At 41.5% G+C, this 23,661-nt stretch overlaps 2 protein-coding genes and 1 non-coding gene across 3 annotated transcripts; 1 reads left to right on the forward strand and 2 right to left on the reverse strand.

The window, feature by feature from the left end:
- The first annotated feature begins 1,481 nt into the window (after positions 1 to 1,481).
- On the forward strand, positions 1,482 to 7,942 carry CFAP276 (cilia and flagella associated protein 276). Its single transcript, XM_044451065.1, has 5 exons — positions 1,482 to 1,611; positions 3,717 to 3,833; positions 4,153 to 4,268; positions 6,136 to 6,269; positions 7,554 to 7,942. Exons 1-5 carry the CDS (start codon positions 1,531 to 1,533, stop codon positions 7,622 to 7,624), a joined length of 519 nt encoding a protein of 172 aa, XP_044307000.1. The 5' UTR covers positions 1,482 to 1,530; the 3' UTR covers positions 7,625 to 7,942.
- Positions 7,943 to 13,901: 5,959 nt separating this feature from the next.
- On the reverse strand, positions 13,902 to 14,256 carry LOC123034503. Its single transcript, XR_006416781.1, has one exon.
- A 4,450-nt stretch (positions 14,257 to 18,706) lies between these two features.
- TMEM167B (transmembrane protein 167B) lies at positions 18,707 to 22,144 on the reverse strand. Its single transcript, XM_044443514.1, has 3 exons — positions 22,043 to 22,144; positions 21,659 to 21,790; positions 18,707 to 19,797 (listed from the first exon to the last, which is right to left on the reverse strand). Exons 1-3 carry the CDS (start codon positions 22,050 to 22,052, stop codon positions 19,715 to 19,717), a joined length of 225 nt encoding a protein of 74 aa, XP_044299449.1. The 5' UTR covers positions 22,053 to 22,144; the 3' UTR covers positions 18,707 to 19,714.
- Positions 22,145 to 23,661: the final 1,517 nt, after the last annotated feature.

Here is a 23,661-nt window from a genome sequence, read left to right on the forward strand (position 1 = left end):
GTATCGCCACGCGTTCTGAGCGGTTTATGTTCCCTTGTATAGGACACCATGCACAGGAGACAGACCCAGGTAGGGCTTGGAAAAGGGTCGCATATGTCAGTGTGGGCGTCAACATGTTCCGTGTGAATTTAGGCTGGATTATCAGAACTACTTTCGAAGGAGTGCACCCAACTGAAATCAATCTAGTTTAGTTCGGAGTAGGCGTGTGCATCAGCCTCCCTCCAACCTGGTGCCTTCCAGAGGTTGCAGCATCATGGTTACCTGGGGCTGCTGGGAGCTGTAACACAGCTAGAAGGTTTCAGGTTAGAGGAGGCTGTGCAGGTGGGGACTGTACTACCCGTATTGTGCTCGCAGAGCTTGGTACTGAGCACTATATTGCAGATAGTGCAGATCCGTCCCCATATACGCGTAGTTAATAAGCAGGCTCATCATTATATTCCACCCCCAACAAGGAATGCAATACAATTAGAGACAAAGTAAACTCTTCTCACAGCAAAAATACAAACTGCAAAAATCAAGCGCACAAACGGAAAGTTTAAAAGCGACACTAAAATGAGCTTAAATGAACAAGACGACTAAACACCGAACACACGCTTAAGGGGTTGCGTCTGCAAGGCAGCGAGGACGGAGCCTGAAGGCTGCACAGGGAACTGCAGAGCCGCCACTCCGTCAGTGTGCCGCCTCTTGGCACATCCAGGGCAGGCTGGCCCTTTGCTCTTGGTCAGGGTAGCTCTCACGCCGTTGCAAACGCAGCTTGCCCAGCAACTCTCTGGTGCCTCTCCCTTCCCGCTGGCAGCGCTGGCAGGACCGGACTTCGCCGTCCACTCAGCAAAATAAGCAGGGCGGGCAGAATCAGGGCCCGCTTTCTGCATTTTGAAGCAAGTAAAATATATTAGCATCCGAGTCAGGCCATTAAGTCCAGAGACTAGAATTACCTCGCCACGGCACAGCTTCTTCTCCGAAGCGAGAACCTGGGCAAACAGTTAACTAAAGAGCCGCTCACTCGCCCATATAACAGGACACAAACTTCCCTTCCCCCCACGCACACATGGCAATAGTTTAGCGAAGAAATACGTCCACCGATGCTCTTTTAAGCCCATTGCCCGCTCAAATCTCTTTGCAAAACTGAAAAGTGCTCGTTGACTTACGGAGACAATTTTTTAAAAAGGGGGAATGCACTAGCAGCTTTTTCTCTTTTTAAAAGAGGCCCGTTTTAAATAGTTAATATGAAAACAATATCGAACTAGATTTCACGTACATTTAACTACCCTTGCATTTTGAAAAACCGAACTTTCAATCTATGAACACGTCCCACGCACGTCTTTTACTCGGGGGCAGTTTCTTCCAATCAACTTCCGCATTATTTCCAGCCCTTAGATGGCGCTTTAAAGAAGGCACTGAGCGCTCTAGAAGCCACCAAAACCCATCGCCTGGCAACCGTTACGCAACCCTAAACAAAGGTAGCACACAAGATCTGTTTTTGCTGCTGGCACGAAGAGTTCTAGTTGTGGATCGCCTTGGCCTTGGAACATGCCTCCTACTAGGGACCCCTTCCCATTCCCCCACTATGAAAATGAAGATTCCTATACTGGCAACCAAAGGAATTCCCTGGTAAGAGACCCAACTATTTAGATTTTTAGAAATTAAACACATTAAATAAAAATACAAGGATTTGTGGGGGGGGGGGGTTAGGTATAGGCACTTCCGATCCTCATCTGGTTTAAGGCTCATGCATCCATTCACAAATACTACAGCTGATACTAAATTCTTTTATTGTTCTAGGATATTTTTTTCCACAAATGGTACTGGTGAATACTTTTTCATCTGGAATATTCCCCTTTTAGACTTAGCTAAAACAGTAAGATTTTGGGAGATCTAACTTTTAAAAAAATCTAACATATACTTCTAGCACATGTAAAGGCACTTTATATTTTTAGGTGTAGTGGTTAAGAGTGGCTGACACTCTGGGGATCTGAGCTGTAGTCCCCACTCAGCCTTGTTGCTCACGGGGTCATTTTGGGCCAGTGACAGAGTTTTAGCCCAATTTGCCTCATAGTGTTCTAGTGAGGATAAGATTAAGAGGAGGAGAATTAACTCAAGACATCTTGAGTTCCTTGAGAGGAAAAAAGGTGAATATAAATATAATAAATAAATATGCCTCCCTGAAAGCAATTCACATCAATGCAGAAAAAGGGAAAAGAGCTAAGTCAATGTTATACATGTTTAACTTGGTTTGAATGGGAGGAATGATCAAGTCATGCTTAAGGTTCCCTGGGGTAGAGGAAATTTCTAAAAAATTGGGGACCTTATGATAAAAAGAAAGTTGAAAAGTCAACCAAGTCTCAGGTTGTTCAAACCACAGTAATGGCTCAGCTAGAATGTTGAATACTACAGATCAAGAAAGAAACCACAAAGTCGGAGAATGCCAATGTGGTTGACTAGCAGGGTCAAGAAAACTATTAGAGGCAGGAAGGCTTCTGTTGGTAAATGGAAGTCTCTTGTCCAAGTCAGAACACCAAGTAATACAAATGTTAATAAAAGAAATGGAAGCAAACTATATAAAAGATTAGGAAAACAAACTGCTAGAGGAGCATTTTATTAAACTAGGGATTTTTAAAAGTGCATGAGAAACAGGAATCTAGCTGTGGAGTGGTTGGACCATTAAATAAATAAATAAACAAATAAATAAATAAATAAATAAATTAGACCACAAAGGAACTAAATCCTATCTTTCAATAGGGATATTGAAGATAACTTAAGTCTTCTCACAGAAGATGTAAAGAGCAGACACCACTGTCTAAGCTGTTTTTTTAGGGAGCCTAAAGAATTCAAGCAAAGTAGCTTTACATGAAGATGCAGTCCTATGCCTTATTGACATGTTAAGGGTTTCAGATACAAATAATATCTACCCAAGGTTTCCTTAATAATGCAACTGTGAAAATGGTCTTCTAGAAATGAAATTAACAACTTGTCACTAAGAGATGTGTCAGTAGTAGAGGACCAGAAAACAGTTGAAGCTGTACCATTAGAAAAGAAAAGAAAGACTCTCCAGAAGCGATTCAGACCTTTTCAATTGTAGACCTATCAGCTTATTTTAGGTTCCAGGAAAATTGGCAGAAAACATTATTAAAGATAAAATTATCAAGAAGTCTTGCCAAAGTTCTCAAAGGCTTACAACATAATTTGGGACTGGTGAACCCACTTTTTTTTTTTTAACACAAGTGACCCTTATAAAATGTAACAGTACTTATTATTAAAAATTACTTGGAATTTCTGGCTAAGTAGAAATTTCTTCTCTATACAGCAAACATGAAGTGTCCAAAATATAGATCTACCTCTTAAAACATTTATCTCACTTCTCTTTAAACTAAGGTCTGCTAGCTGATAGACCACATCATGTGCAGTGATAGACTTCATCATCTGCTACAACCTGTTACCATGCCATTATTTTGCCAGCTTAGGTACAGAAGAGGAATGATGTGAAAATGGAAGCACTTGTGATGCAGCTTCTTGGTGTCCTACTGTGCTTTGAAACAGCACACGCATCAATATGTTTGGGAGAAGGCTCGATTTCATCCTAACTAATGGTTAAATAGAAGAAAGAGAAATGTCACCATTCTGTAGACACCAATTCTAGTTATGCTGCTATGGCTAAGGGTGATCTGAAGAGATTCATAGGCACTGCTTTAAGATTCTTACGCTTCTCATTGCTCCAGAAAGCCCCCTATGCTGTTCCCACACATCTTGCCCAGCAACGAGACCCCTGGAATAGACTACATGCAACACCCACATTAGCAAGCATCAGAAGAGAAGTCTGGTATAGAGAACATGAGGTAAAATGACACTGCTACTCCCTCTTTGCTTTGTTTTCCAACTTGCCTTCTCCTGCCCCTCCCAACCTTCACTCTTTGCCACCCGTCATTCCTTCCCTTAAAACGGTTCACAGACATGCTTTCTGCGAACATCCATTTGTTGCAAGATTCTTGTCTTTCTGTAGGTGGGAATTAATTTGTTTTCAGTTTTGAATTGCTAGTTTTGCTTTTGAAAGGGCCATTCTTGAACAGCTTAAATATATAATAACACGACGATAGCAAGGTTTTGCTTTTAAAGTATCAACACTGATTCCCATGCCTTCTTTAAATTCATGCCTAGGGTTCTAGAGATAGCCTGGATTTTAACCTCAGTTCTTTGTACAATCACCATGAAGACCTGCTTAAAGATAAAAGCAAGGTAGTCCTCCATAGAGAGACCCTCTTTGATGATCATGGGTGAGCAAAATTCATTCATCTGCTAGACCATGAGTTTCCATGGAATTTATATTAATTTCAGCTTATCCAAAAATGCATCCCTTGTACCTATAAGGTTATAGAATGTGATTCAGTATGCCACAAACTTGGAAGCAATTGTTACCATACTTTCCTTAGACGCTGCTTCCATGTTTTCTGTATAATCTGCAGTTGAGCCATTTTTCATGTTTTCCCTCAGAGTGCATTTCCATTATTCTCTTGCTACAATGTAAAAACAACTGGTGCTTCTACTTTGGCTGGGATTGCATAGATTATCCAGTTTCTTAAAACCTCTAACAGCAATTTTACAGTAAGACTTAAGTGCAAAGTATTGTGCAAGCAGCTTCCTGCTGTGCACTGGAGAAATAAGCCAAGTGACTGTTACTGTGGTGTTCTACCTACTCATCACCTGCATTGCCCAAATATTCACATCTGAAAGAGCAAAAGCAATACTTAGAAGACAGAACTAACAGGGGCTACTGCCAACATAACAGTACTTATCACAGCTGCTGCACCTACACTTTAACCCTGGGTTCAATTGAAACCTACTATAAGTGGCATTTGGGTCATATTATGACCCCAGACAAAACTGCCTCAGGCAAGGAAAATGGTGCATATGAAAAGCTTTTGTATGACTGAATGTTTCCCTTCAGGAGTTTGAGTCAGCATAAGAATGGATTTCAGGGTTCAGCTAGTACAGGTAATTTAAGGCTTCATCCTTAATGCAGCAGTGCATGACAATGAAATCTGCATAACAATGCTTGGCAGATTGATCTTCAACCTGCTTAACAATAGTTTGTCCTGCAAACCTCAAATCAGGATAAAAAGTTTTCTCTTAGTGGATTTTGTATTTTTTGCTTGTTTTTAATGAAGGCTCTTGGTTTTCTAAAGAGAGTAAGATGTATGTAGTTAATGTCCTTTTTGCCTTTGTTTGGGGTCTAAAAGTAGCTCACATAACTATTCTTGTTCATTTGGGACATTATTTTATCCAGGCATGTTGTTTTATAGAAAGAAAATTGTGAAAGGCAGGAGGCTGAAATTTGGGGGCTTTTTAGCTATCCAAGTATTGACAATGCCCTAGGAGGACTAGACTGTAGGTCTACTTATATGCAAATTACATAACAGAATGTGAGTCTGGGGTACTCCAGGCACCCCAGCATTCTGGATGACTGTCATATCACAGCAACAAGATCTGAGCTGGATTCTTAGCTATTCTTAGATCATAGAACTGAGAAAAAAAGTTTGAACTAATAGATACAGGAGTGAGATAATTGTTTTGCATATCCAATATTTTTCTGACTTTTCTTCACAAAACTGGTACTGGGAATTTTTATGCCTTTTCCCAGGCTTAATATTGCAGCAGAGACACTACACCTAACCTTCCAAATTTTGTAGAAAAAAAATTCAGAGTCAACAGTTTTTTAGCCCATAGTCATTCTAGTCAAGTCCACATTTAATGCATTTTTGTATGAACAAATTTACATATAACCTTGCTTAAATAATTCCTTATTTTTTGGTATGTTCCATAATTTTGAACAGCAGGATAACATATTCGTAGAGATGTAACACCTCATCCTATTTCTTCCAGCTTCTCAGTCAACATGTACATTTATTGACTGCTTAGACACCAACATTCATATACCAATGTACAGAAAAATAAGGAGTGACTGTCACCAGGAGTTAATATTTTCATAAATTATTTTTCTTCTTTTCTTCAGTATTTTCTTTTCTAAAGAATGCTTGCAGGGCTATTCAGCGGCCTATGAATTTGAAAATAAATGAATGAATGAATGAATGAATGAATGAATGTTAACACATGTCTCCCTGCTCTTATTTCTGAGCACTACAGTGCACTGAAGGGTTTAGAGCCTTTGAAGAAACGCACTGCGCCTCCAGTTCATTGTCCCACTTCCAGGGGAATCTCTGTGAGACACTGGGTCAACCCAATAAAAGAGTCAATTCACAGCATCGAAGGAGCAATTGGTAAGCATATCTACTAGGCACCCTTTTTTGTTGAAGAGCGACTACCATAAGGGGCTGTGGATAAGCAAACTGATGCCCTCTAATGTTTTGGAATACTACTCCCATAAACCGCATCTAACATGTCCAGTCATTAGGGATCATGGGAATTGGAGTGCCAAACATTTGGCTGGCATCAGATTGCCTTCCATTCATGAACTGTCTATGTGATGAATCACAGCTTTTAGCAAATACATTTTCCTGACACTGTATCAGTTACCACTTCTTGGTTATATACATGGCTTGGGACACAATACCTGATGGAACACCTCTCCCAACCTCAATTGAGAGACCCTTACGATTTGCATCTGGGGTCTTCTTCTGACTGCTACCTCCAAGAGAGGCTGAAAAGAGGCAATAAGGAGCAGACCCTTTTTAGTGTGTTCCCCAATTGTGGAATGGTCTCCATGCTGAGGCCTGCCTGGCACCAACATTATCATCTTTTCAGTGCCAGATCAAAACTGCCCTCTATTCCCAGGCATTTAATAGCATTGAACAGCATATGATGAGTTATGTCAGCTTGTTTTAATTCGGTGCAGTTTACTGAAAATATTTTAGATATTAAATGTTTTATATTTTTCTATAACAGAAGTTTAAAGCTGTTTTAAATTTGTATATTGGAATTTTATACTGTGTCTTGCAGTATTTGTATTTTAATTAAGTATTGTAAACTGTCCAGAGAGAGCTTTAGCTATTGGACACTATATACCCTTCAGACTAGTCCAGTGTTAAAAGCCTATCCATTCAGGAGGATAGACTTTTAATAACTGATAGCAAATTCCTTTGCAGATGCTTAATATTCAGGTAGCTTGCTGAATTGAAATTTCCACTAAAATGATTGATGCAGTTCACTCTTAAAAATTATGAGTGGTGAAAATCTGGCAGTTCTTGAAAAGCAATGCTGTTAGGCAATTGTTCTTAATTGCTTTTTTAAAAAGCATTTTTTAAGATTCAAGCAAAGATTGGTTAGATTCTGTGGCTTTCCACTATTGAAAGAGTAACTTACTATTGTACATCTACTTTATTCTTACTCCCTAAGTACAATCACTTTTTCTCTATTGCGAAAAACATTCAGAATTCAGTTTTTCCTGTTAATCTAAACATGAACTTGAAGTTTTCCAGTTGATTGTTTTCAGTTGAGCATAAGAAACTTCCTTCTGAGGCACTACTTAAAACCTCTGATTAAAAAATGTCTCAGTACTAGATTACTCAGTAAAAGGTGACACTATGACTTTTTGTTTTCTTCAGAGTCTCCGCACACTGCAGCTACCAACAGTGGATACTCCCGCAAAGAAAATGGAGGCATTTTCTACCACTGAAGATTTTGCAAAGCCATGCTCCTGCTTTAATCTTTTCAGTCTTCATTTAAACTTCCCATTCTGTGTTGTTTGCCTTGCTTTTTGATCCGTAATTAAATCATTCAGCCTGACAGAATTCTAGTAAGAATACAACTATACTGTTTTGTGATGCCTCATAATTCTATAGATTTGGTTAGGGACTAAATCAGTCTGGAATGAGATTTGAGGGTACCATTTAAATTGAATAATTTATTTTCATTTATTTAATTTCTTTTCTTACCTAAACAAATATAAGCTGAAACACAACTATCTAAAATAAAGTAGCTAAAGTAAAAAACACATTTGTAGCTTGCCTCAAAGTGAAATGTCCATGTAGTACTTTCTAGATATTTATTGTAATATCCTGAAAAACCTGTTTTTGCTGTTCTGTATCAAGAGAGACATGAATTACATTCCTAGGGAAAAACTTCTCAGAGAGATGACAAAAGGGCAAATCCAGGATTCCCTTCTGCAAAGGAAGGACTTCATTCATGTAAAGTTTCTCTATTTGATTTAGGGTGGGGGGGATTTTCCTGTTGCCCAACCACCATAACTTATTCCATTCACCGTGGTTTCCCAACCATCTGTATAGCATTTTCAGGAGACTGATGTCATGACCTGTGGTTCTCCTCCTGAGGAGACACACTTCTCCAATCGACTTTATTGTTACATGCCTCTGAGTTCACCCAGAGTTAATTGTTGAGCCCTCTTTAACATCCATCATTTCTTTGCTTCTTTATAACCCCTTCTGAATCTTGCTCCTGAGGGTGGAACACTGTGAAACTGTGCCCACCTGTGCTCTTCCCCTTTCTGACCCAGCTGAACTTCCCACTGGTGCTGTCACATGGCACCACCTCTCCAGGAGGAGGGAATTCTGGGTCCAACAAACCACTGAGCTCTCTATCCCCTGCTGTGAGTCATGTCCAACTCCTCCTCTTCCCCTATCCACCCAGTTCAGAAGATGGATCAACTTCCATCAGCCCACAATGTCAACTCCTCCCTCTCTCCCCCCAGACTTTCTGACCTTGGTCTACTGCTTGTACATGCTGAGATTCCACAACAATCTCATCCTCACTATCTCAGCTTGAGTGTCCATCGAGCTGGGCAGCTGCTCATGCACACGTGGCCACCCTGGTACAGAGCATGTGCATGGCAACTGCAGGGGTTTGCTGTGGGGAGGAAGGGATGGAGATGTCCACTTCTGCTGGTGCAGTTGATGTAGCCTGTGCTTGGATCCAACCCAGAGACTACACAGAATGCATTTGCTTGCTCTATAAATTCAATTAAAACTTATGCCAGTAAGGAGCAAGCATTTTCAATGTTCTAGTCTAGTACAATTAGGCTTGAGCATACATGAAAATGTTAAAATATTTTTAATATTATAAATAGCAGATAACCCTTTCCATATTGCACAGAACCCAGTGTTCTTCCTTTGTCCTACAGTCTGAGCACACTGCCTGGCAGTTTCTCTGAGTCTCTAAGATGACTATTTTCCTTGAGTACTATGCTGAAGTGAAACACTTCAAAGCAAATGATCTCACAATAGCTCAGACTACCAGGAGATTGTAACCAATATATTGGGCTCCCTGCCAAAAGAATATGAACCCGGAACAAGGATGAGCTAAATGCCAAAACAAACATAAATGAAAAACTTCTCAAGGACAGAAAACATTAGGGATCTCAATGTGCCAATCAAAACAATGACTATGTGCGGAGCAGTATAATAAAAGCACCTGCAGCCAAAAAGCAGGGGGGAAACCCTGGTTGATTCAAATCAATTTGAAATTCATCTTTGCCATCACTACTTCTTGGTCTTTGTTGCTCATTTAGGGGAACAATATGATCACCATTGCTGCACCCAATGTGCTTCGTATATTTGAGCAACCAGAAGTACAGGCAGGATTTCGAAGAGGAAGAGGAACTAGAGGTCAAATTGCCAACATATGCTGGATCATGGAGAAACCTAGGGAGTTCCAGAAAAACATCTACTGCTTCATTGACTATGCTAAAGCCTTTGATTGTGTGGATCACAACAAATTGTGGCAAGTTCTTAAAGAGATTGGAATACCAGACCATCTTATTTGTCTCTTGAGAAACCTATATGCAGGTCAAGAAGCAACAGTGAGAACTGGACATGGAACCACTGATTACTTCAAAATTGAGAAAGGAGTTCGGCAAAGCTGTATACTTCGCCCTGCCTATTTAACTTATATGCAGAGCACATCATGAGAAAGGTGGGGCTAGGTGAATCACCAGTTGGACTTAAGATTGCTGGGAGAAATAACAACCTCAGATATGCAGATAATACTACTCTCATGGCAGAAAGTGAAGAGGAACTAAAGAGCCTCTTGATGTGGGTGGAGGAGGAGAGCACAAAAGTTGGCTTGAAACTCAACATTAAGAAAACTAAGATCATTGCATCCGGTCCTCCCACTTCCTGGCAAATAGATGGGGAAGAAATAGAGGTAGTGACAGATTTTATTTTCCTGGGCTCCAAGATCACCACAGATGGGGAATGCAGCAAGAAATTAAAAGACGCTCCTGGAGAGGAAAGCTATGGCAAATCTAGACAGCATACTAAAAAGCAGAGACATCACCCTGCCAACAAAAGTGCATATAGTCAAGGCTATGGTTTTCCCAGTTGCATGTATGGCTGTGAAAGCTGGACCATAAGGAAGGCTGAGCACCGAAGGATTGAGGTCTTTGAATTGTGGTGCAGGAGGAGACTCCTACGAGTCTCTTGGACCGCAAGGTGATCAAACCGGTCAGTCCTAGGGGAGATCGACCCTGACTGCTCTTTTGAAGGTCAGATACTGAAGATGAAACTCAAATACTTTGGCCAACTAATGAGAAGGGCTTGCTGGAGAAGACCCTAATGCTGGGAACAATTGATGGCAAAAGAAGAAGGGGATGGCAGAGGATGAGGTGGCTAGATGGAGTACTGAAGCAGTTGGCGTGAGCTTAAGTGGACTCCGGGGGATGGTGGAGGACAGGAAGGCCTGGAGGAATGTTGTCCATGGGGTCGCAATGGGTTGGACACGACTTTGCAACTATCAACAACATATACTGTCCCATGGCTGAAGCTCTCTTGGTGGTGTTCTGCAGTGCATAACAAAATGCAAGTATGATTTTAAAAAGCATAAAATATACAATTAAACTGACCTGTAAAAGCCTTCCTTCAGAAGGAAAGTGCATCTTTTCTTAAATTACATCACAGCTCCATGTCTTACAGAATAAGCCTCCACTCTGTTTCATTTTTAATATTATATATGCCTGATGAAAAGGGTAGTGATTTTTTCTCTTTTCCTGACTTGCTGCTTGTTCATTATACACTGGTAGGTTATTCTGATAATATGTGACAAATAAAGAACAGTTCAGACAAGTGTGAGCAGCAGATGCAGATATCTTGTCAGAGAAATGAAGAAAATAGATTCGAACGGCAAGCTCATGTCCAGGCTTTTCATGACTATCAGACAAGGTCTTGCTGAAAAGGTGGATTTCTTAATTGCCTGGAAAGTGTCAAAATGTGTTCTTTTATTTTACCAACTTTCTTGCATGGTATGTGTCCCAGCATGAAGGGATGGCAAGTAAGCAACATCATACATGCTTCAGAGGAGATAGATAATGTGTAAGGAGAAGTACTTTTTATGTATTGCAGCCTTTAGCATCCCAGCTGCCTTCAGATGTTTTGCATTTCAACTCACAGTATTCCTCTGGATGGCACCCTGGACTGGGGAAGGCCGATGCTTTTGGTTAGCCAAAAGTCTGCCTTCCAGAGTTTTGCCAAAATTAGTTCCCATTTTGCACGATAGTTTGTTCCACCTACCTGGAGAGGGGACATGAACAAGTGGTATGAAACAATGTTTGCTATAGGGTTCAGAGCCTGGCATAAGCCTCAAAAGAAGGTTTGAAATCTTTAGCTTTGAAAAGTACATTTCTCTGCAACTTGAAAAGCACCGTTGAAGTGTTTCTTTAAGTGCTGACATAATGTATGAGTTTTTGAATGTTTTCAATGTATGCTGCTGTTCCCTCTTATTTTTCGTATCCCACAACCATCACTGACAAGGTTTTAAGTATATCAAGTACTACTCTAGCTCCAGATTTTATTCAAAATATTGCATGTTGCTAGATAAATAAAACAAAATTAAAAAAAAAGTCTGGCACTCAACTAAGGGAATTAACTTAGAAGACAGACTTCAGGAAACATTCCAATTGTATTCATTGGTACACTGAGTGAAGGTAGGAAAGGTACTGTACCTCTTAAACAAATACAATTGGTGGAGATGCAGTGATGCATCTCATTCCAGATTATTAACCTTGACTGGGCGTAGCTGTCAGACAGTGCTCCTTCTTTCTTGTGGGTCTGCACGCTTGCAAAGCAAGTGCTTAACAACTGAGGTGCACAGGCTATTGGCTTCTCCTAACAGGCATTTTGATTTTGCCTGGAGCCTCAGTTTCTAGCTGCCTAAGTAGCATGATACCTGTTGGACTTGATTTCCATATCAGAAAAGTACTTTCAACCTTTCTGGGCTTCAGCTGCATTGTACTGTATTCAAAATGGGGAAAATGCCATAATATTTTAATGTAATACTGGGGGGCACAGGAAATTTGGCCACAGGGAATCATTTGCATAGGTTAAAAGAATAGTATTTCTTCCCTGTTCATCCCTCTGGGTAGTAATGAGAATGCTCTGCTTGTCACATCCAAGCAAGGACAGGAGTCTGGACCTTAGGTTGAGTCCAAACCTTGTTCCAGTCCAGTTCAGTGCAATCCAGTCCAGTTTTTATTTCTTTCTTTGTATATATTCATTGGTACACTGAGTGAAGGTAGGAAAGGTACTGTACCTATTAAAAAAATACAAAAGTGTGTATAGTCAAGGCTATGGTTTTCCCAGTTGCAATGTATGGCTGTGAAAGCTGGGCCATAAGGAAGGCTGAGCGCAAAAGGATTGAGGCCTTTGAGTTGTGATGCTGGAGGCGACTCCTGCAAGTCTCTTGGACCGCAAGGCGATCAAACTGGTCAGTCGTAGAGAAGATCAACCCTGACTGCTCTTTAGAAGGCCAGATAGTGAAGATGAAACTCAAATATTTTGGCCACCTAATGAGAAGGAAGGACTGCCTGGAGAAGAGCCTAATGCTGGGAACAATAGATGGCAAAAGAAGGAGGGGAGAGCAGAGGATGAGGTGGCTGGATGGAGTCACTGAAGCAGTTGGTGTGAGCTTAAGTGGACTCCGGGGGATGGTGGAGGACAGGAAGGCCTGGAGGAAGTTTGTCCATGGGGTCGCGATGGGTCGGACACAACTTCACGACTAACAACATTTGAGCATAACTGCCATTGTATCAGTGGCCAAGCTTGAGATTGTGAGAGTTGTAGTGCAACACATCTAGAATCATGCCAAGGAAAACTGGTGTATGTCTATGCCTTATTGGCTTTCTTCTATGCCTGTCCACTTCCTTCCTTCTCTGACTTCTGCTTTCTCATTCACAACTCCTCCACCTACCTGCCAGCTTTCCAGGTCCTCGCCTACTTTATCTCACTTCCTTCAGCTGGTGTATATCTTGATTAGCTACCTCACTAGTATTTCTCACCCACTGAAAGCCAAAATGATAAAGCATCTTCTGATCATTTAAAAATGCGAAGCAATTTCATCACACTTTGACCAGCCTCATTCTTCAGCTATCTTTCCTTTATATTTCCCTGAGAGACATCAATGTATTTGCTACGGGGCAGGTTCCTGCATCATAACAACTCTGCATGGTAGTCGTATGTTTTGCCTTCATAGTATTCTCTGTATCTTGACGATATTCTATGCAGCACCAGACTTGAGACCTCAACCCAATTCTGAATTTAGGTTGTTCCACAGAAGAAACAACACAGAACCACTTCTATGCTTCTAAAGAGTTAGCGCTGTTAATCTGGAACAGAAAAACAGTGCAGAAGCTTGTAGAAACTTAAATTTAATAATTATTACGTCATTACTTTTCCATGAAATAGTACCTGACCTTCATCAGTTCATTAAATCCAGCAAAGGTTGTAACACAAAAGCTTAGGCCACAGGTCTCTTTGTTTTCACCCACGAGCTTTATTAGCATTTAGAAGGAAGTCTTTCTCAAGAAAGACTGACATCTCAGGATTGCCACTTAAGTAAAACCCAAAACCGACTTTTGCTGCCGGCAGCTGGAGGGGAGGACTTTACTACCACGCAGGCTGAAAGTGGAAGGGCAGAAACTAGGAAAGACCAGGTCTTTTGCGTTTAAGCCGGATCAGAATCGCCTCGATACACACTGGCCAGGAGGAGGGGAAATCCCAGCCTCCAGCCTCATCTATCTGATCAACTCATCATCTCCGACTAAACTGCCGCCTGCTCGGTAAACCTGCTTCACCGTACAGCGCCCCCAAGGGCTTCACAGGACGGAGATCTTCTCATCTCAGGCCGGGATGGCGGCGACACCGCGGCCCGATCAAATAAGATCAAAGTGTATCAGAAAGTAAGTGTCGCAGCGCAGGGACCCACTCGCGCGCCTCTCACACACACGTCTCGATGCCTTACACGCCATTCACACACGTTACACACTCCACGCAACCCACACAAGCTTTGCACTCACTATCGCAGCCACGCTCCATTCTCTCTCCCTGGCCACTGGCGGAAGGCCCCGCCAAGCCGCGCCCTCTTTCCTTCTCCGCACTGCACTATGGGAAATCGCGCGGATCTCGCTTCCGCGGCGGATGACCGCGTTCTCGCCGCTTCTTTGCTTCGGGCATCGCGGCACGGACGCGAGTTTGCCGGGTGCACGGGCGGCCTTAGTTTCTGGGGCCCTCCGGAGGGCATTTTTGGGAGGCGTCCTGCGCGTGGGTCGCCCGTGTGGAGAAAATTCAGGAATTTAGCGTAACTGACTGGGAAGCTGTCGCACCCAAATAGCAACAATGGAAGTTCATGACCTTAAATGAAACAAAAAGCGTTTTAGAGTAGAGAGCGAGAAATGAATGTGTCGGGATTACTGTGGTGTTATACAAGCTATGGAGCCACTGGTTTTACTTGGATTCTGCAGCACCCTTCTTTGAAAGTGTTCTTGCCCCATCTTCTCCCTTAACCTCCAGTTTGTAAGCCAAGTGGTTGGAAGGGCGGGAACCAAAATACACTAAAAACCAGTGTGGTGTGTTGGTTCAGAGCGTAGGGCTAGGACTCAGACTGACTGTGTTCTAGTACCTGCTTAGCCATGGACCCAAAGGGGTTACTTTGAGTCAGTCACCGACTCTCGGCCCAACGTACCTCACAGGGTTGTTGTGAGCTAAGATTGAAAGCACGAGGATGAGGCTTATGGAAATTGCTTTGAATTTATTGGAAAACAATATTTTTTTATTTTTATAAGATATTAAAAGTCTCCCACAATAAGGATACACCAGAAGATACTCTTGTAAGAAAGAAAACCTGTTGAGCTTTTAATAATTCTAACCTGTAATAATTCTAAATCTCTTTTGTAGAGATTTGGGTCAGAGGAGCAAATCTTCGTTGTTGCCTAATGTTTTGCACAAAACATTTTTGGCTAAAAAGCCAAATCAGTCTGGGCTTCACCTCTGACCAGCATTACTGAAAAGGAACTAAATTGCTCGGATGTTGTAAATTGTCTGTCAGCCAGAGCCCTCTCTTAATTTGCAATATCAAGATAATAGATTTGTAGATTGGTGTGACATTGTTAAATGTTAATTCAACTTTAAAGCCCTGACTTTTTGTAAATACAAAATAAGACTAAAGTTATGAATAGAATGTATCCCTGATTTGCTGCTACTTCTGCTACCTCTTGGTGGGGACAGGGAAAAACAAGATGCACCCAGTCGCACCTGAAGTACATTCCTGAATTTCTTAACTACTTCTTACAAGTTCTGCTTCTATTTTTACTCTAGGGCAAAAAGGTAACAAAAAGGCAATACTGATATTTATGGGTATATTGCTAACATTTTCCTATCTTTTTGGCTAGCACAGATTTGCAATAAACTACCATAGGCCCCCTTTGCCTCCCATCTGATTTCAGAATTTCCATTCTACACTGTTAAAGGGGCAAAGATCAAAAGGTCTAAATAAAGGTGAACTTTGCCTTTGAGTTAGGAAAAGGTCCCTTTCAAGGGGTATGTTCAGCTTCCTTCTTCCTCCTTAGTATTGCTTTCTGCCCATTTGTGAGGCTCCAGGCAAAACCGTTATTGCAACCTGACCTTCATTTCTTATGCAGTATTTTTACTGGCAATCTAGAACTAATCACAAAATGGCCAGATTACATGTCACTATAAAGCATTATTTAATTACCCTCCTACAGAAAGGTTGTTCATAAATTACATTTTTCTTTTCTTGTGCTGAGTACCCTCATTCCAGATAAAAATACTGGATTATGTTAAGGCATTGTTGTAGATCACCATGAGGACTGTGCTTCCAGGAAAGGCTTTTACTGTACCACTGCCCGGCCTCATTCACAGAATTTTACAGGGAGTCTGAACAAGGTCCTCCCATTCATAACCCTCCTGTGTTTCCTTATCTCTTATCCTGTCCTTTTTCTTACCACTGACAATCCAGAGTAGCTATGCAATGCTTTCTAATCTCAGCTCCCTCCCTCCTGAAACATTTTAGGGTCCTCACAACTCTCAATTTGATTTTTTTTTTTTTTTTTGCATGGAACCGTATTTGGATAGTAAGCTTTAAATGTTCAAAGTTTTATTATTTTTTATTATTATTATAACATTTTAGAAACATTTTTCACACCCAGACTTGAGTTTTAAAGCACTAAAATCCTTTTGCTTCCAACATGTGTCTAACAAATGTATAATTGCCAAATCACAGCCATCATATCCTCTGTCATTGGTATAAACAGCTGTTTCTGTTTTGCAAATGAAAGGGAGCAGGGTGGGTTCAATAAGAATAATCGGGAAGAGAGTCCCATTCTGTTCAATGGGTCAACTCCCCAGTAAATATACTCAAGGCTGCAGTTTGTATTAGCAACTAAGCCCTTTTCACCTGTATTTTTCACATCTCTTAGTGACCCAGAATAAAAGGGTTGGTGAAGTCTGCAGTGCAAAAACCTCGGACAGTAAACAAAAATTGCACATGATGTATGATGACCTGTATGGGGAGAGGGATGGGGGAGTGTGTCCCTGTTGGTTCTCCTGGACCTCTCAGTGGCTTTCATACCATCGATCATGGTATCCTGTCTAGGCTGGCCTCTTTAGGAGTAAGAGGCACTGCTTGGCAGTGGTTCTGCTCCTATTTGGCTGGCCGATTCCAGAAAGTGATGCTGGGGGACTATGGCTCTTTGCCATGGAGTATCACAAGGCTCCATTTTGTCCCCCTTGCTATTTAACATCTACATGAAACTGCTGGGAGAGGTCATCAGGAGGTCTAGGCTGAGGAGTCACCTGTACGCTGATGACACCCAGATCTCCCTCTTTTACAACTAATCCAGGTGGAGCAATGACTGTCCTGAACTGGTGCCTGGCCAAGGTAATGGGCTGGATGAGGACCAATAAACTGAAACTCAATCAAAATAAGATGGAGGTCCTTTTGGTAGGTGGTTCAGGTTTTCAGGTAAGTGATTTTGGCCCTGTCCTAGATGGGGTTGCACTCCTTCTAAAGGATAGGGTCCACAGCTTGGGAGTGCTGCTCGACCTAGAGCTATCCCTGGAGGCCCAGGTGACAGCAGTGGCGGAGTGCTTTCATTTAGCTTTGGCTGATCCATCAGCTGCATCCTTACCTGGATGAGCACTGCCTAGCAACGGTGACACATGCTCTGTTAACTTCCCAGTTGGATTACTGTAATGTGCTCTACATAGGGCTGCCCTTAAGACAGTCTGGATACGTTAATTGGTTCAGAACAGAGCTGCCAGATTGCTGTCAGGGGCCAGTCGCTACTCTCATATAACACTGGTCCTCTATCAGCTTCACTGGCTTCCAATTGAAGCCCAGGCCCAATTTAAGGTGCTGGTTATGACCTATAAAGCCCTAAACAGTGTGGGTCCAGGATACCTAAAGGAACGTCTTTTTTTCCTACATGCCCACCCATCCCTTAAGATTTGCAGCAGAGGCCCTGCTTCAGGAACCCTCCTTGGAGGAGGTTGGGAGAGAATATAGTTGGAGGAGGACCTTCTCTGCGGTGGCACCGTGGCTATGGAATGCACTCCCGAGAGAGATCTGCCTTGCACCAATGTTATATGCTTTTCGGCGCCATGTCAAGACCTTTTTATCTTAAATACTTTTAATGTTTAATATTTTAATTATGTTTTTATGTTCAGTTCATGGATTATTTGTATTATTTGGGTATATACGTATATGTATGTATTTGTTGGATTCGAGTTGTAAGCCGTCCAGAGACCCGCTGGGTATTGGACAGAGTAAAAAATACTCAAATAAAATACATTAATTCTGGATTCACTTGTTCCCACTTGTGCCCAATTATATTTAAACCCATTGATTGTTATTTGTAAATCAGCTCATTGGTTAAATAGCATTTTGCACTTATTATTTAAATGAATTTATACAGTATAATTCATATGTAAGTTTTTTTCATTTGGGTTAAGACTCATAACAGTACCAACATGTTAGTTTTCTTAAAGCGTCTACCTATTTCAGTGGTATTTTTCTTATAAAAACGTTAGCATAGGCACAGCCCATGTGGGTTGAGTATTGCCAAGTAACATGTAGCTAACTGGCTATCCCTTCCTTAGAATATTTAGTTAGTAATACTCATTTTTATTCCTTTAGATCCCAGCCAGTAGGACCACAAACATTAGGAAAGAAGTGTTGTAATACCTATTAGATATTAGATATGGGGAAGAATAATAAGGCAGATTTATTCAAACACATATTGCTAGAATACCAAAGGCCAAATAAGGGCTTCAGAGTACTTCCTGCTGATATATACACGTGTTAAGTGACAGTTACTTCATGTAACAAAGTGTATAAAACTGAAAAAGAAACCTTTTCATATTTAACCAGATATACAGATTTTTTTAAAAGTGATAATCCTGAAGCCACTTGTGAATGTCCAGCCTTCAAGTATTTTCAACATTATATGCTCTAAATAGACGTGTTTAACAAGTTTTTACTGTTTCTGCTGTAGGAGATTACCTCCTATACTTTAAAGAGAGGAGCATTCAAACATGGGTGGAATAAAGAAAACTTAGAAGTGTTTCATTAGAAATAAAGAATGCAAGGTACATTTTTACCTTTAAAGTCTGTACATATTCCAAAATATACAAGTTATGGTCTTTAAATGTGTCTTAAACATTTGAACATCTGTTAACTTATGTAACAGGCTATGTCCCTGTTGCTTTCTCCTACATATTGACATCCAAAACCTGTGGCTATGTTTGAATTGATGCCAATCCTTATTTGCAAGCTAAGCAATACAGAACATGCAGCATTTCAGCCACTCTTAGATATTTCTAAAAGGTGGTAACAATTATTCCATGGGTCATGTAAATATACCGCCAAACAACATTTTATTTCCTTTGTGGTTCAGGAGCAAGGAGCACACAATCAGTTCTCTGAACTGTGAAAGGATTTTTTTCTCACTAGCTAGTTTACCATATGCAGTCACTCATTTTTTATGATAGCTTTAGCTTCCAATCTTAAAAGTGCATTAAATAAAGAGAAGTTAATAAAAGGAAATCTACACTCCTCCCTTACTGTTCATTATTACATTTGAGGGACATGAAGCAATTCCCATTAACACACCAGGAATGAAAATGCTTTCCTCTTCCACATTGTACCAAATTTTGGAACGGCATTATCCATTTCTATCTGCCACAAAACTTGTAATGTTTTCTTTGTGCAGCCTGTAATATTGATTTTAAACGTCTGCACATAAAACCATTTTTGTTGTTTACATTCAAGCTCTACTTGAAGCACAGTTGCCAGTACAAAAGCCACCCTTTGGTCTCTAACAATGCTTGGTCATAGGAGAATTTTCTCTTGACATCTGTGCAGGGTTCTGTGTGAAATCCACTAGGAGATACTGTCCTCGGAAGCAAAAGAAATATGCTTTCTTCAGCATCTTTGTTCAAACAGTGTCCATCTATGGTGTTGCTATTCATTTTACAAAGAGGACATAAAAAGCCATAACAATGCAGGATATTGCCACTGCTGCATGAAGTCTGGTACCAATCACTGCCGCTGCAAAACAAAAAGAATTGCATCATATATAATAGTGTATACAGCTGAGATACTGTCATAATCTTGGTTAGAATTAGACAAAACGTTAGGTGTGCAGCATTGCCACAAATATTAAGAGTGCATTCCAGATCCTCTAACAGAAAGAAGACTCCCTTATGAGACACACTGCTGGATTCAAAGGCACTCCATTTGGCTAGATGGGCCCAATCTAAGTCTGCTACACCAGCCTCAGAGGTGTCACAGTTAATCCCCCACTTCTGCCTTGGCCAGCTTGTGGTGATGCATGTGGTGAGTAGTCTGCCTTAATTTCTACTATCCCCCCTCAAGAAAGCTCTATAAAACAGGGCTGTCACAGGCTGGAGAGCCAATTCTTCCACCAAACAGTGGCCCATTCATAATTGTAACAGAAAAATATTCTGTCTGAATTCAGAACTTAAATTCAACCTCAGTAGGAAAAAAGTTATTTCAGCTTCAAATCCTTTGTCCTTAATGTTTATAGAAAGAATTAGAGAATCACAATGAATTATGCATACATGTTCTTGTGTTGCAGTGTTTTAGAGATCCTAGGAAGGAGGACCTTTACCCCCAAAAAATCAGCTATCAAATGCCCAATAGCAGCAAGAGTTAGTGACTCTTTAACTTACAAAGAGCATTTGTTTCCTACCTATTACAATAATGAAATAATGCTTTTGGAGGAGAGAGATTACAGAAGTCCCCAAACAGCCCTTTTGTTCAGTATTTCTGCATTAGAACATAAAGGAGCTAAAGAATAATGATCAATAGCAAAAATTACATGTCAAAATAGAAAACGTAGCTCAGAGATCTTTGCTTCTCCTATCCTATCACTCATAAGTAGCAGGCTCCCAGATAATTCACCCAAGTGCTTCACTTACAAATCTCCCCAAAATTCTCTCAACATATTCAGATAACTCCAAAGCTTAATTACATTATCATGCTACTTCAATGTGTAATTACTCTACATGTTCAAAGAATGAAATACTACAGTAAAGTTAAAAAATAAGTTTCACATTCTTTACTGCCCGTAGTGAAGGGTGGGATATGAAAGCTTTAAATAAAATAAATAAAATATGGGGAGTGGCATGTCTCAATTTACTTGATGGAATAATGAAAGTATTTCTTGGCAGCATGGTCATTATCTTGGGTATGCAGATACAACTATAGTTTAGCAATGAATGTAAGGCTGAGATAAACAACTAAGATCCCAATCCTATGCAGTCACATGTGTTTAAACACATTGTTTTCAAGTGTCTCAGTGCATGAATGGCTTACATGGAAGTGACAGGATTGGACTTGAAGGTTCAAACCGCGAGTCTTCTCACATATAAGCAAAGGGTTCGAAGGATAAGCTCTTTGAAATGACTGTCAATCAGATAAACAAATCAGAAGTGCTTTGTGCACAGTCACAATAAAACAGGCCGCACCTGACTGAACTACTTCACAACTGTCAGGTCCATTTTATAGGCCTTAAAATTGACATGTGGACAGCATTTTTGAATAGAGTTTGCTGTAATATGAAAGGACACTGTAGTGACCTTCCAAATAGGCACTAAGCGTACTTGTTATATTTATATCCTGCCTTTTTTCCCCCCTTCAAGGAAGCTTACATCATTTTCCTCCTCTTATCCACACAACCTCAATCCTGTGAAGTGGCATAGGAGGAGAGTCTGTGACTTGCTCAGAGTCACCCAATGAGCTCTGCGCTGGAGTGACTAGAACCCAAATCTCCTGAGTTCCGGTCTCGCTTAACCACCACACCGCACTGAGAACTGCGTCCTCTCCCAGCTCTTCGAGAAGGCTGCTCAAACCTTTCGAGACCTGCCGGCCAGGCGCAGAGTCTTACCTTTGTAGAAAACTCCCCACACCCCTCTCTTCTCCGACAGAAGCCAAGCTTTCAGCCGAGGAACCTTCCGAAAGTAGGCGCAGGTGCACACGAAGAGCAAGCCGAACACTAATAGCCCGTCCAGCGAATACACTGTAGGGAAGGAGAAAAGAGTCAGTTCCGACTGAAGTCACTAGCTCCCGTCTCTTGAGGATGGTAGGCAATGAACGAAAGCGAGAGGGAGTAAGAGAGGGGAGCCTCAGGCAGGCACCGGGCCTTGACCCGAAGGCACCAACCCCTTGCTGAGGGGCGGGGAGTGGTGCCCTGACTGAACGAGGAAAAGGGACGCGGAGCCCTCGCAAACGCGAGACCATCGCCAGTGGGCAGAGCCTGTCCATATCTCACCGTTAGCCATGACGGCACCCCGTAAAGTCCAGTCCCAGCCCCGTCACCGCATCGCTCAGAGCGAACGGCCAGCGCGGCACCGGAACCACCAGGTGCCGCCAATCGAGCGCCGAAGGAAAAGTGCGCTCTGGGCTTGCCGGCGCCCGGTCGAGCGCGCATGCGCAGAGCTGCTGCAGGCAGCAGTAGTCGAAGCCATGGCTGTTGCATCCGGAGAGCCGTGCAATCGGCTCCGCCCACCGGCTTCCTTGGCCGTTTTGGAGGAATAGTAGTTGTCTCTTGTTAAATCTGGCGGGGGTGCTGTCTTCTCTTATGCGCCGAGGTGGAAAAGCACTTGGGACTTCCTCGTTGCAGTCAGTTGATTTCTTGTCTTGGGAATAAAGCAAGGAGTAAAAATTGAGTTTTCAAATTAAAATTCATTGAATCAGGTTACATGTATACACATGGTTGAGGCCTGTGGTATTCTTTTCTTGGGGCCAAAGTAGAGTTCACTTTTAATGTGTGTCTAGCAGTTATATATTATGTTTATTTTCAACGTTATTTTTACAATACTTAATTTTGGATCAAGTCCCTATTGTGCATTTGTGCAGGGAGGGTAAAGTACCTGCACTTACTCCAGAGTAAAAATGGGAGGAACACCACCACATAGCTATTAAACAGTTAAAGTATGTTGTGTTTCAGTGCTTATGCTGGCCTTTGGATGATATCACACAAAATGTATCCTCTGACTCAGAATAAAATCCTAATACACAAAACTGCACTCAGTACAAGAATCTCTGGGAGAGGGAGTGAAGAATGCAGATGGCAGCAAAGGCAGTGGCAAAACTGGGGCATCTGTGGTGTCTCTGTACTTGGGTGCTTCTAGCTTAGGCTCCCACTACCCACTTATTTATGGCCTGAATGAGGATTTAGGTTGGGAGGACAACTTACAGAATTATAGTATCACAAAATAGTAGAAGGGGCCATTCCATGTCTTACACTCTGGTATCAGTGAGAAGAGATCTTGACCTTCCTCTTTGTGACAACCTTTAAGGTACTTAAAGAGTGATATCATTCCCCACCCCCTCAGTTTTCTCTTCTCACTCCTGAACATGCTTAGTACTCTCAGTCTCTCCTCATAGGGCAGTGTTTTCAAACCCTAGATCATTTTTGCTTTCCTCTGCCCACTTTCTAATTTTTCTGTATCTTTCTTAAGTCCTGATGCCAAGAACTGAATACAGTATTCTAGATGAGATTTGACTAGTCCTGAGTATAGGGGAAGTACTACTTCTCATGATTTGGAAGTAATGTATCTATTAATACATCCCAAAATAGCATTTGCCTCTTGTGCGGCTGCATCGCATTGCTGGCTCATATTTAGCCTGTTGTCCACCATAGCTTCAAAGCCTTTCCCAGTTCTCTTGAGCCATGTATTCTCCATCTTGTATTGATGCATTTGGTTTCTTTTTCCTAGGTGGAGGACTTGGCACTTGTCCCTATTGAATCCCATTCTGTTGCTTTCAGCCCAGCATTCAAGTTTATCAGGATTACCCTGGATCTTCATTCTGTCTTTTAGGGTGTTCACTATTCCACCCGGTTTTGTTTTGGTCTACAGTTCCTGCGATCCCTTACCATTGCTTATG

Source organism: Varanus komodoensis, unplaced genomic scaffold, assembly GCF_004798865.1.
Source record: "Varanus komodoensis strain SLA01 unplaced genomic scaffold, ASM479886v1 scaffold1, whole genome shotgun sequence".
NCBI lineage: Eukaryota > Metazoa > Chordata > Lepidosauria > Squamata > Varanidae > Varanus > Varanus komodoensis.

Bases quoted from the DNA above. Each gene is read 5' to 3' on its own strand.
- CFAP276 (XM_044451065.1), top strand. From the start codon at position 1,531: ATGCCTCCTACTAGGGACCCCTTCCCATTCCCCCACTATGAAAATGAA. The intron at 3,834-4,152 runs GTAAAATGACAC...ATTCATGCCTAG, and splicing joins TCTGGTATAGAGAACATGAG to GGTTCTAGAGATAGCCTGGA. The intron at 4,269-6,135 runs GTGAGCAAAATT...TGAGCACTACAG, and splicing joins ACCCTCTTTGATGATCATGG to TGCACTGAAGGGTTTAGAGC.
- TMEM167B (XM_044443514.1), bottom strand. The intron at 19,798-21,658 runs GTAAGACTCTGC...TTTGTTTTGCAG, and splicing joins GTGGGGAGTTTTCTACAAAG to CGGCAGTGATTGGTACCAGA.